Here is an 18159-nt window from a genome sequence, read left to right as displayed (position 1 = left end):
ACTAATCACAGGCATTACCAGAAATGAAGGCTTTTTGGCAAGAAGTAGAGAGAATTGTTTCCAAACAGAATATCTAATGTGTATCTGTGCTTCAGGTTGAATACAAATACGTTAAGACATGTGTAAGACATAAAAAGAATTTTCCCTTGGGGCTGCTGCTGTGAGAACACCTGATTAGCAAATAAATTATGCTGCACATTGAGGAGTGTACATCATTTATCTTAAGCTGGTTTATTCACATTTTTTTAGTACCAAGGATAATCAGATATTTAAATTCTCATTCTGATGGCACCGGCTATCTGATGGATTCACTTCATCCGCTTCAAATTAATTGTACAGAGTCTCTTTATAACATCTTAATGGCATTAAGAACAAACACAGAAATATGCCCAATGAGGAAGTTATGTGAGAGTGATCAAAAAGTTTTGAATAATATTGGTCATACTCTGTTAAAGGATGTTTATATAATCATTACAAAGTAACTTCTCTTTTGTGCATAAACCCTTAGCCAACTCATTCTCATTCCCTTGTGTTACTAAGTCAAACTAACCTTATTCAACATAAACTCTTGGCTCTCTTTCTAATTTTGAAAGGCATCATTTAGTTGGTTGATTTGAAATCAAAGGCAAAGCCTTAAATTCTTAATGAAAAAAAAAAGCATACTTACAAAGTTCTCTGGGACCTGTGCTTTCATCATTTATATTCACCTAATATATAGTTCCTGTTGATATTTTTATAATTCTTTTTTTTAATGTTTATTTATTTATTTTTTTTTTTTTTAAATTTTTTTTTTCAACGTTTATTTATTTTTGGGACAGAGAGAGACAGAGCATGAACGGGGGAGGGGCAGAGAGAGAGGGAGACACAGAATCGGAAACAGGCTCCAGGCTCTGAGCCATCAGCCCAGAGCCCGACGCGGGGCTCGAACTCACGGACCGTGAGATCGTGACCTGGCTGAAGTCGGACGCTTAACCGACTGCGCCACCCAGGCGCCCCGATGTTTATTTATTTTTGAGAGAGAGACAGAGACAGAGTGCAGGCAAGGGAGAGACAGAGAGAAATGGAGACACAGATTCTGAAGCAGGCTCCAGGCTCTGAGCTGTTAGCACACAGCCTGATGCGAGGCTTGAACCCATGAGCTGTGAGATCAGGACCTGAGCTGAAGTGGGCAGACGCTTAACTGACTGAGCCACCCAGGCACCCCAATATTTTCTTTAATTCTTTCAACATTTATTTATTTTTGGGACAGAGAGAGACAGAGCATGAACGGGGGAGGGGCAGAGAGAGAGGGAGACACAGAATCGGAAACAGACTCCAGGCTCTGAGCCATCAGCCCAGAGCCCGACGCGGGGCTCGAACTCCCGGACCGCGAGATCGTGACCTGGCTGAAGTCGGACGCTTAACCGACTGCGCCACCCAGGCGCCCCTATTTTCTTTAATTCTTGAAAGTTGTTTGGGAAATGTTTTCTCAACATGTCTTTCCCAGGCAGTAAAGAGCTTTAACCCTTTGGTTTGGCCCACAGGTGGAAGAAATTGACATGCTCACCTGATTTTAATTTATGTGACACTATGGGGATAGGTTTGTTAGTCAGCAAATACCCAGTGCTTATAATGGTGCTGGACAAACAGTAGGTGCTCAATAAGAAACTGTTGAATAAATTACATGTGGCAGAAGGATTAGATCCATTTTATATGAACCTAAGGAAAGATAACTAGTGTAATAGATGTAAACTTTAGGAATGCATTCCTTAAAACCATTGTAAGGTTATTTAAAGGTAAAAGGAGCTTCCTCAAAGAATTAGGAAGGAAGGGTTTTAAGAATGGGTTGGAAAACATTATAGTGGTGACATAATAAAAGAGAGTTTAGCATTGGTGATTCAAGTGGATTAATAATGTTATATTTAACCATGAATTTTGAGAAACTATATGTGTTCTTTGGTAAAATCAAGAAAGAGGTCTTCATATCCCTACCCCCATACTTGCAGATACATTTGTATCTGCAACCAGTTTCATAGGAAGCAGTTCCCTTTATCAAGACTCTCTCTCGAGATCCCAGCTTTTCCTACCTCTTCTGAGGCCCTACGACATAGAGGGAATAAAGGACTCACGTCTGTGTCTACCACCTGCCTGCTGATTGCTTGAAGGTCAAAGCCGGCTCCAGTTCAGGAGTTTCCTATGATGAAAAGACTTTATAGAGGTGCCCCTTGAAAAGGTTCTCCTTGGGTGTACAACAGGCAAAGGCTGCGAATTGAATGTGAGGAAGGTGATTAGGGGCTGTGTGACAGATCAGGCTACAGTGGGCTCCATCTTGGGGCATCTTCAGGATTATGCTAAAGAGTTTGTACATCAGTGTGAAAGTCAGCAGTTCATTCTTGTGAATGTGTCTCTCAGTGAGGAGATTACATACTAGTAGAGTTCTATATATCCTCTCCGTTCCAGAACAGCTCTGTTTTAAATCAGTGTTCTACGGTAGAGTTCCATGTAAGCATTAAATTTGAGAAAAGCGTTCTCACCCCCTTGGACATGTTTCTTTTCCCTGCTTAGGGTAAATACCTTGGAATCCTCCTTAACTCTTTCTCTCACATTCTGCATCAATTCATCAACAAAGTCTGTCAGCAAGGCCTGCAAAATATATTCTGAATCCAATAATATATTCTGATCTTCTCACTGCTCACATTCTAGTCCAAGCCACCATCGTCTCCAGCCTGAACTTCTGCAGTGGTCCCCTAACCAGTTTTCCTGCTTTTACCCTTCACGCTACCCCCTCCCTCCACCACAATGTGTTCTCTACAGAGTGATCCTTTTGAAAAGACCCTTACATTCCACCAATCAAAACTCCATAATGCTTTCCTTTCTCACTCAGAATAACATATAGGAGTCCTTATGGTGGCTTGCTAGGTTATGATCTGCTGTGTGACTCTCTCTGACCTCGTCTTCTCTTCTGCTTGCTCACTGCACACTGGCCACATTGACCTTCTCGCTCTTCGGCCAACACACCACATCTGCCCCCACTTCAGGACACTCATACTTCTCTGTTCCCTTTGCTTGTAGTACTTTCCCCTCAGACAGCTGCACGACTCCATCCTTCACTTTGTTCATGTCTGCTTGGATGTCATCTTTGCAGAGAAGTCTCCTCTGATCGCCTTAATCCCACCCACCTCCATTCATTCTCTATTCTCTTACCTGACATTTTATATATAGATTATGTGTTGTTCACTGCCTTTCTTCCTCACCAGGAGACATGAGGGCAAAGAATATACCTTCAGTCCTACTATATCCCTACTACTAAAATAGTGCCTGAAACAAGTGGACAATGAACATATGTTGACAGGATGAAGTCAAAGCATATTAATGGTATGCTTGGCAATCATAATAACCGTAAGATCTTTTCCATGCAGGAATTGTGATCATTCTAATGCAAATTTTGTAGTTATCCAGAAAATAAAAGATTTTGAAGAGCCTGATATATTTTTGAGGGACACATGAAAACTATAGCTATGTTACCCATATGTGTAAGAATTAAATTAAATTACTAAATATTGTTGTTCTTGTAGCTGCTTTCACAGAGATGGAGCTGATCTTGATAATATTATAGCAAGGGAGAAGGTGGCCTTTGAGTGCTTAGAAGATGGCAATCATGATTTTGAAAATAAGCTATAAGGGGGACAGATCTCATGTTGGATCTAAAAATCATAGGTCTAAAAGAATTTTTTTAAAAGCATTTTTGGAAAGCACATGAAATTCTTATCAGCAATATCCTAGGATGTCCTATATGCTTTTATGTTACATTGCATTATGTAAATAGGATTTAATAGGATTAACATACCTGTCTCCCTGCAATGTACAGAACTATTCCACACTACAATAAAGGAACAGTTTGCTATCCATTTTCTGCCCAGTCTGCAACTTTGCCCTTTTCCATTACCTGCCAAACCAGTCAATTTTATGACTAACTCATACTTGAAATCCCCCCAGGTTCTCATCACTTTGCTAGCTCTTTATGCTACTGTAGTCACTTATTATCATCACATTTTTAGAATATGCTTTCATGTGCCTTTTGAAAAAAACCAGGGGCATTTCTTGCTAGAGTCCCTTGATTTGTGTTCCTAGTCTTTAAAATTCTTATCAAGTCTGAAGCAAATTTTGCCTCATCATGAATATATCAGTGTCGTTACTACTTAGATGACTGAATTTATTTATCTATTTATTTATTTATTGTAATTTTTTTACTCAAGTATAATTGACATACGATGTTACAGTAATTTAAGGTGTGTAATACAGTGATTCAACTTCTCTATACATCATGCTATGCTCACCACAAGTGTAGCTACCATCTGTCACATACAGCACTATTACAACAGTATAATTGACTGTATTCCCTATATTCCTTTTATTCCCATGACTTTTTCATTCCATAACTGGAAGACTGTATTTCCCACTCCCCTCACCCATTTTGCCCCCACCCTTCTCCCCTGTGGTAACCATCAGCTTATTCTCTGTATTTATAGGCCTGATTCTGCTTGTAGTTTCTTTGTTTATTCATTTGTTTTGTTCTTTAGATTCTACATATGAGTGAAATAATATGGTATTTGTCTTCCTCAGTCTGATGTATTCCATTCAGCATAATACCCATTAGTTCCATTCATGCTGTCACAAATGGCACGACCTCATTCTTTTTTATGGCTGCATAATATTCCATTTTACACACATACACACACACACACACACACCCCGTATCTTCCTTATCTACTAATTATATATTTTATAAGAGTTTAATATGCAAGATAGACAAAGAATTTCTACAACTCAACACCACAAAACCCAAAATTTGATTAAAAAATGGGCAGAGAACCTGAATAGACATTCTTCCAAAGACATACAGATTGCCAAAGACACACGAAAGATGCTAAACATCACTAATTATCAGGGAAATGCAAATCAAAACTACAATGAAATATCACCTTATGTCTGTTTTCTTTTGTTGATTTTATCAATTTTCATTTGAGTGATATCATTTATTGGTGAGTTTTCTTTGACTTCCAAATAAAGTCTGTAGTCATATTCCTGTTTAAAAAGGTGCTTTTATAATAATGAGAAGTTGTTCTGCTTGCAAGCAAGGAGTAAACAGGAGCAGGATGTATTTAACCCATATCACATGCTGGAGAGCTCCTTTGATCCATCAAGGTCCTGCTCAATTGTCATGTCTGAGATGTCTTTCCTGTATGCCTCTCTATCCCTTTCCCAAACACCTTTATTATTCAATCTTCCATGTTTACTTATCACTGTACTTGGTAAATCTATTATTTTTCCTATGACACTATATTCATTTTATTATTTTATATCTTTCTACTCTACCATAAGCCTCTTGAATATATGCTGGAATATATTAGGCACATAATAAGTTTCTTAAATAGAATTGAATTAAGTATAACAAAAGGACATATAGCAGTTCCACTGGCCAGATCATGAATCATATATCTGGGTTCCAAATTCAGTAGTAGCAGAACTTTGTCTAGAGATAAACACTTGACATATTTCACATCAATAAACTAATTGTCATATTATTATGGTAATGTGATAATATAGTGTTGGGATCTTTTACCATGAACTCAATAATCGCATAGTAAGACTATAGGAGAAAAAAAAAGTATTGAAAAAACTTCTAGTCTATGTGGAGTTCAGAGAAAGTAGATAATACCCACATTTACAAAGCACAAACCAAGCTTTGCCTCAGCATCTACAAATAAAATACTATAGTATAAATAATACAGATATTTTAATTATATCTCTATTAGTTATTATTAAATGCTTATTATTTATATATGACCTGAAAAGATTATAATTAGTAATTAGTTCAGAGAAGCTGAGAATTAGTCTATCAATGCTAACACTAATACCAACACCAATGCTAAACCAAGAAATAATTATTCAATAATAGCATAAATGTTTTCCAGTGATATAAACTTAGAAAATCAAACACACACACACACACACACACACGCACATACACGCGCACACACGCACACACACACAACTATAATAGGAAGTCTAGAAATGGGAAAAGCAATGCCAGTATATTTCAGTAATGAAATATGGTGAATTAACTAAAATCCCAATTTTATAACTGAATTAACTAAAACAGATTAAAGTTTAAAAAGAGGCAGGGTACTGTACCAAAACACATGCTATTGAGGGTCTCAAATTAGTGGTTTAAGTCCTATCAAGCAAAATGACAGGCAGAAGATAAATCCTAGATATGAATTTAAAAATTAACCTTTTTGCCACCCGACTATTCCATCTAGATAATATCTAGTAGTTATGTTTGCTGAGTAAGAAAGTTTTACTCTAGCTTGGGAATGTCTATCATGTGAGTATCCTCTGTGACTGGTATAATCCCCCTGAACCATATAGGCTTACATATATTTCAATTAACTCTTTATTTTTCTTTTTATTTATTTATTTATTTATTTATTTATTTATTTATTTATTTAATTTTTTTTGAGATAGAGAGAGTGTGTGTGAGTGGGGGGAGGCAGAGGAAGAAAGAGAGAGAGAGAGAGAGAGAGAGAGAGAATGAGAGAGAGAGAGAGACAGAGACAGAGAGAGAATCTTAAGTAGGCTCCATGCCAGTGTGGAGCCTTATACGGGACCCAATCTCATGACTGTGAGATCATGACCTGAGCCAAAATCAAGAATCAGACCAACTCTGAACCGACTGAGCCACCCAGCTGCCCCTAACTCTGTAAAAGGGTACAAATGTATTAACTTTGAGAATTCTGGAATAAGAGTAATTTAGGCACTAATAGGCTATTTTCATTTTCATGACTTATTTCTAATTCATTATTCCTGAATCTGGTAAAAAATACTATAATTTTTCCATATTTCATGGATTTTGAACAGCTTTGTTCCAATGATTCTCATATTAAGATCTATAACCTAAAGATATATGGGACTGAGATCTGAAGGACTGAGAGATATCTTAATCATACAATAATCTCCCCCATTGTGCCTAACATAGAAGAAAAATACACATGCTATTTAATGCACAAAGATATGCTTCTTTCTGCATACTTCTACTTACACTACACTAGTTAGAATCTGAATTATTTTGCTATAAATGCCTCCATTTTAAGAAAAGTTCTGTAAAAGAAACTGGGGAAAAGCAACTCAATTTCAATTGCTTAAATAAATTTTCTAAAAGTGCATGACTGAACTCTGGTAAGCATCATATGTCCAACAGTCAGCCATCTTTGATACAGTAATCATAGAGCTTATTACAACTAGTTTTTGAGAGAGGCAAGCTTTCTCATTTATTTAGGTATGATTACAGCACTTGTCACCAAAGAACCTGCCTCTAAAAAAGGACATAACTCTGAACTTAATTGCTAATCTAAACAAATGGCATTTTGAGGAGAGGTTATGTTTGCTCTTTTCATCAGAGCATTTGTGAGGCTGTCTGCAGAGAAAGGCATAGACTGAACTTTCTTACAGACATCTTTTGGGTCTGGGATACTGTAGTTAGTCAGCTATATCTACCTGAGTTAAATCATAAGAATGAAATAGCTAGGCGCTGGGGCAGGTGAGTTCCTGGGAACCTTTAAGAGCTATTCTCAGTTTGCTACAAATCTGTGAGTCTGGTGGAGGCGAACCTTGCTGGTTTTCAAAGCTTGATCTTTTTGTACTGTTTTCAATCCTAGCAAAGCCATAAAATGCTTCCTCATTTTACAGGTGAGAAGACTGAGCTTCAGAATTTAACTAACTTGCTATTATGAGCAAAACCAGGATTAAATCCAGTTTATCTGGGTTTATGTCCATCATAAAAAAAGTAGTTACCCCTTTGGAGCATGTACCAACATTTTCCATTTAACTTTAAAAAATTTGCTTCAATGGAGGAATATATTTGAGTTGTATTTTCCTTCTCCACTTAGGTATTTCCCAATTTTAATTTTAATTTTATTTTAACATGAAGAAAATAAAACAAGGCAAAACAAACAACCCTCCTCCTCAAAAATGAAGGGAACAAAGGCTTAATTCTCTTTGAAATAAATACAATACAAAGTCCCATAAAAAGGTTAAAAGGTTCCATTTAGCATCAGACTCATATTCCGATTTAAAGAAATAATTGTCATGTACAAATCAGAATAAACATATAGGAAAATACAAAGGGATTTGAAATGTCATCAAAATAAAACAATCTTTTTCAAAGTTTGAACCTGTTACATATTTTAAAATATCTTTCTAACTTTTCATAGCCAAATTCTAGTTATTGCATACTTAAGACTTGAATGTGTTTTGTTTTGCTTATTATGCCCAGCACAAACGTTTTACAACAGACTAGCCAACAAATTTACAATTTTTTTTAATGCTTTGTTGGGTTTTATAACCTTATTTTCCCAATTAGGCTAAAGACCACTTCCTTTGTACGTAGCTGATATCTGCATAATGTTTCTGCCAGCTCTACCTCAAAACATGGAAATGAGTATTTGGTAAAACTTACTTCAACTTCTGTGAGACAAAAGTCAACATCTCAGTTACATCAGACTGAGAATAACTGATCAATAGACTAAATTCGTTTTAAAATTAAATACGGCCATGATTCAAAAAATCTTCTTTACCATGATGCAATGTTATCATGGCTTAGTATATGGCTATAATCCCCACAAATTTGACAGAATTTGTTTTTGGCCATTTCTTGCATCTTGAAGGGGTCAGGTACAACAAAGCAAATTGATAAAACTTAGGAAAAAAGAAAGTGAGAAAAACCGCAGCAACCAAAATATCCACAAAATAAATAATCAAGAATTTTTAATGTCAAAGATCTTGTATATGGAAACTTCAATTATGGGTGAGGAAGAAGGTATTGCACATGGGGATATTAATCATTTTTTTTTCTGGGTCTGTGGTGCCAACTTTAACATTGGCTTTTATTAGAGGCATGCAAACAGGTATCAGTGACACAACTAAAATAAAATGAGTCAAAGAGAAAAGGGCATAAAATAAGGACTTTCCATTTGGCTCAGAACCAAGTGTAAGGACAGCACATTGTTCGTTACTAACAACATTGATGTCTCAATTGAAATCGCTGTCTCTTCCTTTAATCTTTCTCATCTTGCCAGGAGACACGGTCATTTACCTAAACACTAAAACAAGAGAGCCATTAATTAATGGCTTATCCCACAGCTAAGCAATCAGTCAGCAAAAGTCAAGAATTGACTAAATCCATCTCCTCCTCTCCATCCCACTGCTCCAGCCTTGGCTCAGGTCCTCACCATCTTTCTCTGGGACCTTCAAAATAACCTTTAAACTAGTCTTTCTCTCTGCACTCTTGCTCTAATCCCCATCCTGTGATTATCTTAAATTCTCAGTCTGATTAAAACTTTTTTTGGCTCCCCATCTTCAGCAGAGTCAATTTCAAACTTTTTACTTTGGGTTACGGGACTCCTCATGAGCTGATCAGCCCACCAGCCTTAGCATATCCTCTTTCTAGTACAGCAGTGCTGAGAAAACATGCAACCATGAACATACTTTGGAGACCATAATAAGTTCTTTGAGGACAAAAGCACGTATATATTTTCAATCCCAGTACTAATTACATCAGTACCATCACTCCCCACCCCTTGCTTATTTGAGACTTCACTTTCTGTGATTTCAGTTACCTGTGGTCAACCTAAAGCAGATAATCCTCCTTCTGACTTGTTAGAAAGTCAGTAGCCTAATGCTAGTCCCAATGCTTATGTCATTCATCTCACATCATCACAAGAAGGGTGAGCACAGTACAGTAAGATACTTTGAAAGAGAGACCACATTTGCATAACTTTTATTACAACAGCTTGTTACAATCACTCTATTTTATTATCAGAGATTGCTGTCAATCTCCTACTATGCCTTATTTATAAATTAAACTTTATCATACTTATGTATGTATAGGGAAAAACATAGGGTTTGATACTATTTACAATTCCAGTCATCCACTGGGCGTTTCAGAACATATCCCTATTCACACTCAAGATTTAATCGTGTCACCTTCTTGATAAAATCTCCTGACACAGTCCTCCAAAAAGTTAATTGTTTTCTCTTCTTGCACAAAGTTTTATTTTGGTACATTTCATGCTATATATTAATTACTTGTTTCCACATTGGTATCCTCTTTTAAAGAGTGAACGTCCTAAAGGCAAAGAGTGTATCTTAAAATCTTCATATCTCTAGGGATCTAGAACTGTTTCTGAAACATTTTTGTAATGTAGTAGGTACTATTCTAAGAACTTTCTATATCTCATTTAATGAATAAAGTTTGTAATAAATATTGTTAAAGTTAAAAATATAAAAACTTGGGGCACCTGGGTGCCTCAGCTGGTTAAGTGTCTGACTTCAGCTCAGGTCATGATATCAGGGTCTGTGGTTTTGAGCCCCACGTCAGGCTCTGTGCTGACAGCACTCTCAAAAACAAACATTAAAAAAATTTAAAAATACATAAAAACTTATAAAAATATCTCACTTGCAAGATATTAAACTTTGAATGCTATTCAGGGATTTGGAAAATAAATAAATGCCAACTTTCAAGTTAGAGAAAGATAATTTCAATGGCTTAAGATATTTTGAGTGGGGAAATAGTGCATGAGTAGAGACAGGTAAAAGTCAAGTGGAAATAAACATTCTTCCTGGGAACTGGAGTCTTATCAAGAAGAAGTCACAATTGGTGATTTCATTGGGAGGTGCTAATGATATTCAAAGAACCATGATCAGGTCTTTTAAAGCAGTGTTGCCACTTTTAAAACAAATCATTAAAAAGTATTAATATTATTTTTTTACTTTTAATCAAGCAGAACTGATGAGATTATTATATAACTTGCTAGAAACTTCTTATTAAAATGTTGAAATGTTATTTATAAATTATCTTTTTATTAAGTGAGTCTTTGCACTTCCCCATTCAAATTTCAAATTGCCAATATGTCAGACAAAATGCAGTGAGAAAATATTCTCACTTGAATGACAACATTGGTAGAACTTTAACCAAAATTTATGCTGTGATTCGGGTGTTGGGAGAGGGTATGCAAATTAAAGCCTTGTGTTCTTTTCAAGATCCAAGCATCCTATTATTTAGCAGAATAAAGGATTTTCTTAGAGGAATATAACAAATGGACATAAAGTAGAACCATAATGACTTTTTAAATTGTTTTACTGTTTCTTTCTGTTTTCACAGACCAGTTGAGCTTTCAGAAGTTGATTACCCACAAGTTGAATATCAAAGAAGACAACAATTTTGGGATCCTATACGTCTAGCTCTTTTCACATTGGCAATTGTAGCAATCATAGGAATTGCAATTGGTATCGTTACTCATTTTGTTGTTGAGGGTAAGTATCCAGGTCACATTTTTATTGCCTAAGTGCTCTATGACTTAATATCTTGAAATTATCTGTTGTATAAAAAATGCTATTTGCATGATATTAAAATTTTAATTACTAATTTCTTATTGATGTTAAGTTATTGTTTGTTCCATTATTGAGTTCAGGGTTACATATTTCCAGCCAGTGAAGCTTGCAATATACCTTATCACATGGATAGACATCTAAAAGCAATAGTTTTAAAATGAGAAAGAAGAATGAAAGCTTAATCTTTAGAATAGATACAAATCACATCATGTGCTGAGTTTAATATGTTTTTGCTTTTCAAAAACAATATATTAATGAGTTCCCCAAGCAAAGATGATAAGAGAAAAGTTACCTAAAAAAGAATCTTTAATGGGCTAAAAATCAAACATTATCTTTGAAGGAAAAAGAGATTGTTTCATGACTGGAGGAAGAAAGGAAAACTCAATTTTGCATGATGTGCAAAAATGGATAATACTAATTAAACCAGATGACAGTCAACCAATATTCATTTACCTTTACTTTGGCATGTGTATTTATAAACTCATATGACTGAGTCACTGACTAAAATTCTCCAGAATCATATGACTCACAACAATAAAGTCACACTTGAAAGATCAGGAAGCGATGAAATATTGTCAAACATGCTAAGTTTACCTTCCTACCCACTTTATTGGGGGATTGAAAATATCCATTTTTTTTACTTTCATGAAATAAAAAGGATAAACAAAATTGTCCTCTGTAATTATGTCTTTCTTGTTAATATATCCCCAGGTCAAAAAGGAGTAAAGTAGTTCTGTGTGTAAAATGTCCTCCATCCCCAATACTGCAGGTGTTCAAAAAAGAAAAAAAAATGAAGGGATAATAAAAATAATGGCATGATAGTGTTTTTAAAATGTCATAGAGGTTGTGCTAGGCTGAATAATGCCTCCCTTCCCACTTTGGTTACCCATGTCTTAATTTTTGGAACCTGGGATGTTATCTTATACGGCAAAAAATACTTTACAGATGTGATTAAGTTAAGGTTTCTGAGAAAGGAAAGTTATGCTGGATTTTCTAGATGGGTCCTAAATGTAACTCCAAGGTTTTTATAAAAGGGAGGCAAGCAAGTCAAAGAAGGAAGAAGGCTATGTGATGACAGAAGCAGGGGCAAAAAGGAATAATGTGATATGGAACCATAAGCCAAGGAATGAGGATAGCCTCTGGAAGCTGAAAAAGGCAGCTGAAAAAGATTCTCCCCTTACAGCCTCCAGAAGGAACCAGCCCTGAAAACAGGACTTGACTGTAGTCCTATAAAACTCACTTCAGACTTTTAACCTCCAGAACAGTAAAATAATAAATTTGTGTTGTTTTAAGCCTCCGAATTTGTGGTTATTTGTGACAGCAGCAACAGGAAACTAATACAGGGGTTAATACTCAAGAATTTCAGAAATCTATTACATGGAACTTCCCTGCAGTTAATTGAAAGCTGCATCATTATAGATGGAAATTTAGTAAAACAAAAGAGAAGATAGTCTGTGACAAAGGATTAATGAATCCAAGGAATAAGATAGAGGTAATAACGTATACATTTCAAAAGATAAGATGATAGACACATTTCAAAAAAGTAATATACATATTTTTATAGCATAGAGAAACGAAAATGAAATGAAATCACAGTATAGTGACCAGGATAACACCAAGAAGAAAAAGTATCTAAAAAATAATAATTTTAAAGAGTGAAAACAAATGGATCTAAAAGGCAGGAAAATAAAAATGAAATATATGAAGTAATCAAAACAGAAGTAAGGATTTTAGTATACTTGATAAAATTTACATCACTAGGATAGAAGTATATTTGAGGAAGCTATTTTTATCCTAGCGATCTCAATAATAATGAATTATTAGCTTTCACTGTATTATCATTCTGATGAATTATCTACTCCCTAACATATGGGAAATTTTCAAATAAGGATTATAAAATAATCCAGTGACTTGTAGAATATGAATGGTTTGTCAGTGCCCTCCAACTAAATATCGCCAAAATTACAGGTGCATTTGAACAAGGTGGGTTTATTCTTGTAGCAGAGGAGAACATACACCATGGGGGACCATGAGGCGGTCAGAGATTGTTGGAAAAGGTGTATTATATGATTTGGGGAGGGTTCAAGGAAGTAGGATGCATCCTTCATTGGATGCTGTCAGAGAGCTGGAATAATGCTGTGATTTGGTATCTTAATAAATCTTACCTGAACGACAACAGCAATGAAGTGGGGCTAACGCTGTTAACTGTTGGAGAAAGAGCACTCATTTATAATAGCCAGAATAAGGGAATGTTCTGCCTTGTTTGATTATTTGTTTGAACAGTGTTTTTGTCTGAGCTCAGATATATCTATAGATGATCTCATTTTTGTCATCACCTATATTGTCACAGAGTGGCCTTGTCTAATGTTGATGTTCTACAAAATTGTAACAGAATACCAGGGCCTAGGCGATAGTATCAGGCCAGTTCATAGATGTCAGGAGCCATTTTTTCTCTTTCTCAGGTTTTATATTTACAACTCCATAAATTCTTGGGTATCCCTCTAAAAGAAAATTTCTGTGTTATTAATTAAATATTAAGTGCCTAACAGAATTAATGTAGCTAACTCTTTGTTACTCATCATGATAAAAAGACTGATGAAGTGTTGGATTCTTATTTTTCCTTGAGATTTCCATTTAGATCCTCCCTTTTTATTTAAATGAAGGTAAATTAAATATTTAAAAGTGAAGTCATAATTGAATAGTAAATTATACATACTTTTGAGCCTTGTTGCTACTCAATATTGTTATGTGTCATCCACTTTGTAGTTAGCTTTAGTCTATTTATTTTCAATATTGACTAATATTCTGTTGCCTTACACATGCCATACTCATCTATTCTAATGTTCATGGACATTTGGGTAGTTCCAGGTTTTAGACATTAAAACAATACAGCTATGAACCTTCTTATGCATATGTATTGGTACACATATGTGAAGTTTATCTAGGGAGCATAAACAGATGTAGAGTTGCTGCATCACTGGGCATATGCTTTTTGAACTTTATGGATAAAACCAAGCTGTTTTCTATCAGTCCTGTATGGGAGTTCCCACTGCATTCCATATTTTCACCAGCATTTGCTATTGCCATACTTTATATATTTGCTAATTTGGTATAGATTGTAGTGTTATTGTAATTTAAATTTTTTTAAATTTTATACATTTATTTATTTTTGATCGAGAGAGACAGAGCACAAGTGGGGGAGGGGCAGAGAGAGAAGGAGACACAGAATCCAAAGCAGGCTCCAGGCTCCGAGCTGTCAGCACAGAGCCTGACGCAGGGCTCAAACTCACAAACCTCGAGATCATGACCTGAGCCAAAGTCGGATGCTTAACTGACTGAGCCACCCAGGTGCCTCCGTAATTTTAATTTGTATCTGACTTATTACATACTGCAATTTTAATTTGTATCTGCCTGATGACTGCCAATAACACCGGGCACTTATCCATGTATTAACTTATAATTTAGATTTCTGTTTTTGTAAAATGCCTGTTCAAATCTTTTTCCCATTTTTTATTGAAGTCCTTAATTGATTTGTGTAGTTCTTTCTATATTCTGGGTATATATATCCATGATCTGTTGAATATGTTGCAAATATCTTCAACCAATGAAAAACATCAAATATCAATGAAAAATACCAAAAATATAATGATAGCTTCATAATTGTGTGAGGATAATTTAATATTAATAAATAAAATCATCACCACCACCATTCACATGAAATATTAACAAGAAAAATTCAAACACTGAGTTTTCAAGTTGTCTTTTTTTTAGGTACCTAGAATTATATAGTAAATTATATTTTTCAACAAATAGTTTCATTATCCAGATTAATTTTTTCAGAATTATTTAGAATTACTTATATCTTTTCTTATAGGGTAAAAACATATCTTTTATAAAGAATCCATGAAATATTTTGAAGAATTGCCTTTAGAATTATATTTTCACAAAATCCGAAACTCAATTTTCTAAAGTTTTTTTGTTTGTTTTTAAGAGAGAGGGGGGAAAGAGAGACTGCTTGCATGTGCACATGCACAAGCAGGGGAGGGGCAGAGAGAAAGGGAGGTTCCACATCCAGTGAGGAGCCTGATATAGGGCTCAATCTTACAACCGTGAGATCATGACCTGAACCCAAATCAAGAGTCAGATGTTTAATGGACTGAACTACGCAGGCACTCCTCTAAAGCTACTTTTGACTTCTTGAAAACCTAAGTGTTCTTAGTTAAGTCTGGATTGAAACAGCATCATTTGTCTTCCCATTCTACAAGACTGGCTCCAGTTCCAGGAATGTGGGGAGTATATGCTCCCATGGGATTTAAAGTCAAATTAAAACCCTGGTTTTAATCTCAGGCCCATCATATACTAGCTGGGTCATTTTGGCAGGGTACTTTCCTAATTCACTGAGTTGCAGTCAATGAAAACAATATTTTTAGAAAAAGAAACATGAGTCAAAATAATAATATTAGTTCCTTCTAGATGTTAGGGTTATAGATTACTTTTATTCTTTTTTATATATTTCTGTTCATTTCAGAGTTTCTAATATAGCACTTATAGTCTGAAAATTTAAAAAAATAAATTAAATTAAAAGTTAGAATGCTTAGCACAGAGTCTGATCTATTATATACTTAAGAAATATTGACTATTGAAATAATTATTTTTCCTTGACTTGTAAAAAGCTTAAGGTATTGTTCTTTTTACTCATATTACCTAAAATGGTACTTCCTCTTCAAATGCAAAAATGGTACAATACTTTGCTCAAAGACTTGACATTACAGTGGACTAAAATCTATAGGTTATTATGATATTGTGGCAAGTACCAAATAGAACTCTTCACAGGATGGTTATAGTGGCACAATTGTGAAGTCCTTATCTAACTAAGGCTGAATGTTCCAGATATTTTCCCCATTTGGAAGTAATGTCATGAGTAGAATTTATGCATGGAAATGCCTTTGGAATGGCATTTCAAGCAAAGGGTTTACAGAAGCAAAATCTTAGGGGGAAACAAATACCCAGCATGGTGAATGTAGACAAATGCAAACAGTTTGCTGTAGTCTCAACATAAATCCTAAGGGGAATGTTGCAAAGAATATGCTCAAAGGCACAGGTAGGATCCAGGTCAAGGAAAACTTTTGGAGATCATAGTAGAGTTAAGACACCTTACCATAAGAAACGGAGAAAAGTGGAAACATTTTAATTGGGGAAGTCATCTTGTCAAATTTGCAATTTTAAGATTACTATGTGGGGAATAGATTTGAGAAAAACAGGACTTGAGGCAGGGTATTAGTTAGTATGCTATTACATTTTATTTATTTTTCTTTTTTTTTTTACATTTTTATTCATTTTTTGAGAGACAGAGGGAAACAGAGCATGAGCAGGGGAGGGGCAGAGAGAGAGAGGGAGTCACAGAATCCAAAGCAGGCTCCAGGCTCTGAGCTGTCAGCACAGAGCCTGACATGGGGCTCAAACCCACAAACCAGGAGATCATGATCTGAACCAAAGTCAGAAGCTTAACTGACCAAGCCACCCAGGTGTCCCAGCTGTTACATTTTCTAGACAATAAATAATAAGGGAATAAACTACAGCACTAGTAGCAGTACAACATGTGAATAGAAGATAGATTTTTAAAATTTAGATAACATAGTCAGAACTTGCTGATTAATTAGAAAGAGATCAAGATTTCTAATGTCTAAGATTTCTAGTCTGGTTGTAATGATATCATTGTAATGATAGCATTTAAGATAGAGAATCTAGATGGGCAACTTCTTTTTTAATAAAAAAGTCATTTTGTTTTGGATAGATACTAGCTAGGTGGTTGATGAGGACCTGAATTAAGGATGTAGCTTCTCTGGGTGGGAGAAAAGATTTGAGATATATTAATAGATTCAATAAATAAAACTTAAAGATGGAAAGGCTGGATGTTGGAAATGAGGATGAAGCTAAGTTTGGGGTGACTGTGGATGATGGAGCTGTTAATGAAGATAGAAAATGTAGGAGGTGGGGCAGGCTTGGGTACAGGAAGAAGTAAATGATTATTTCCATTTGGAAATATTATTTTTAAGGTGCCTATTTGATGTCCAACAAATAGTCTCCTTATTTGATACAGAATTGAAATTCATGACAAAGATCTAGCCTGAAGATAAAATTTAGGGGTCATCAATTGTTAAAATAATTAAACAGGGAAGTCATTGTACTAAGGTGGCTCTAGTGCCTTGGTAGCCTACGTAAGGAAACCTAAACCTAAACCAGAGTAAGTGCACTCAAATCTCAGAAAATGAAACTTAAGAACAACTATCACAAACAGCTCAGTAGGCTTTCCTTTATAAGGCAACTGCTTAAGCTACAGGCAATCAAATGATTTCCTTGCTTTTCTTTTACATCCTGTCTATACAAATTTCCCTTCACTTCTGTCAGTGGAGGGATCTTAATCACTTGGTTTGATGCTGCCCAATTGGAATCGCCCTTTGCTCAAAAAAACCCTTGCAAATGTAAATGTGCCCCAGTTGATCTTTCAACATCAACAAATACTTAATGTTTGAGGCCATCACCATTAGGATCACCCAGAAGGAGTTAACATTAACATGACCGGGACAAGATAAAATGCTAAGTGGCTAAGGATAGAAGTAAAAATAAAGAGCTCTCCAAGGTAACTGAGAAGGAGTGGCCAGGTAGAAAGAAAGTTAGAAGATGTCTCCATAAAGTCTAGGATGGGGTTTCAAGGAATATTATTAAGGC

At 35.4% G+C, this 18159-nt stretch overlaps 1 protein-coding gene across 1 annotated transcript in view; it reads left to right on the top strand.

The window, feature by feature from the left end:
* The window catches only part of LOC124521070 (transmembrane protease serine 11F), a 71024-nt gene that overhangs the window by 20975 nt on the left and 31890 nt on the right, over positions 1-18159 (top strand). Inside the window, exon 2 of the mRNA XM_047092250.1 lies at positions 11201-11352. Coding sequence (XP_046948206.1) covers positions 11201-11352 — 152 coding nt within the window. The remainder of the gene's footprint in view (positions 1-11200; positions 11353-18159) is intronic.

Source organism: Lynx rufus, unplaced genomic scaffold (genome assembly GCF_022079265.1).
Source record: "Lynx rufus isolate CCGP_SWC_20201006 ecotype Redwood Valley unplaced genomic scaffold, mLynRuf1.p SCAF_3, whole genome shotgun sequence".
NCBI lineage: Eukaryota > Metazoa > Chordata > Mammalia > Carnivora > Felidae > Lynx > Lynx rufus.
Note: the sequence above shows the minus strand (reverse complement) of the source record. Positions and strands in the feature narration are given on the sequence as shown.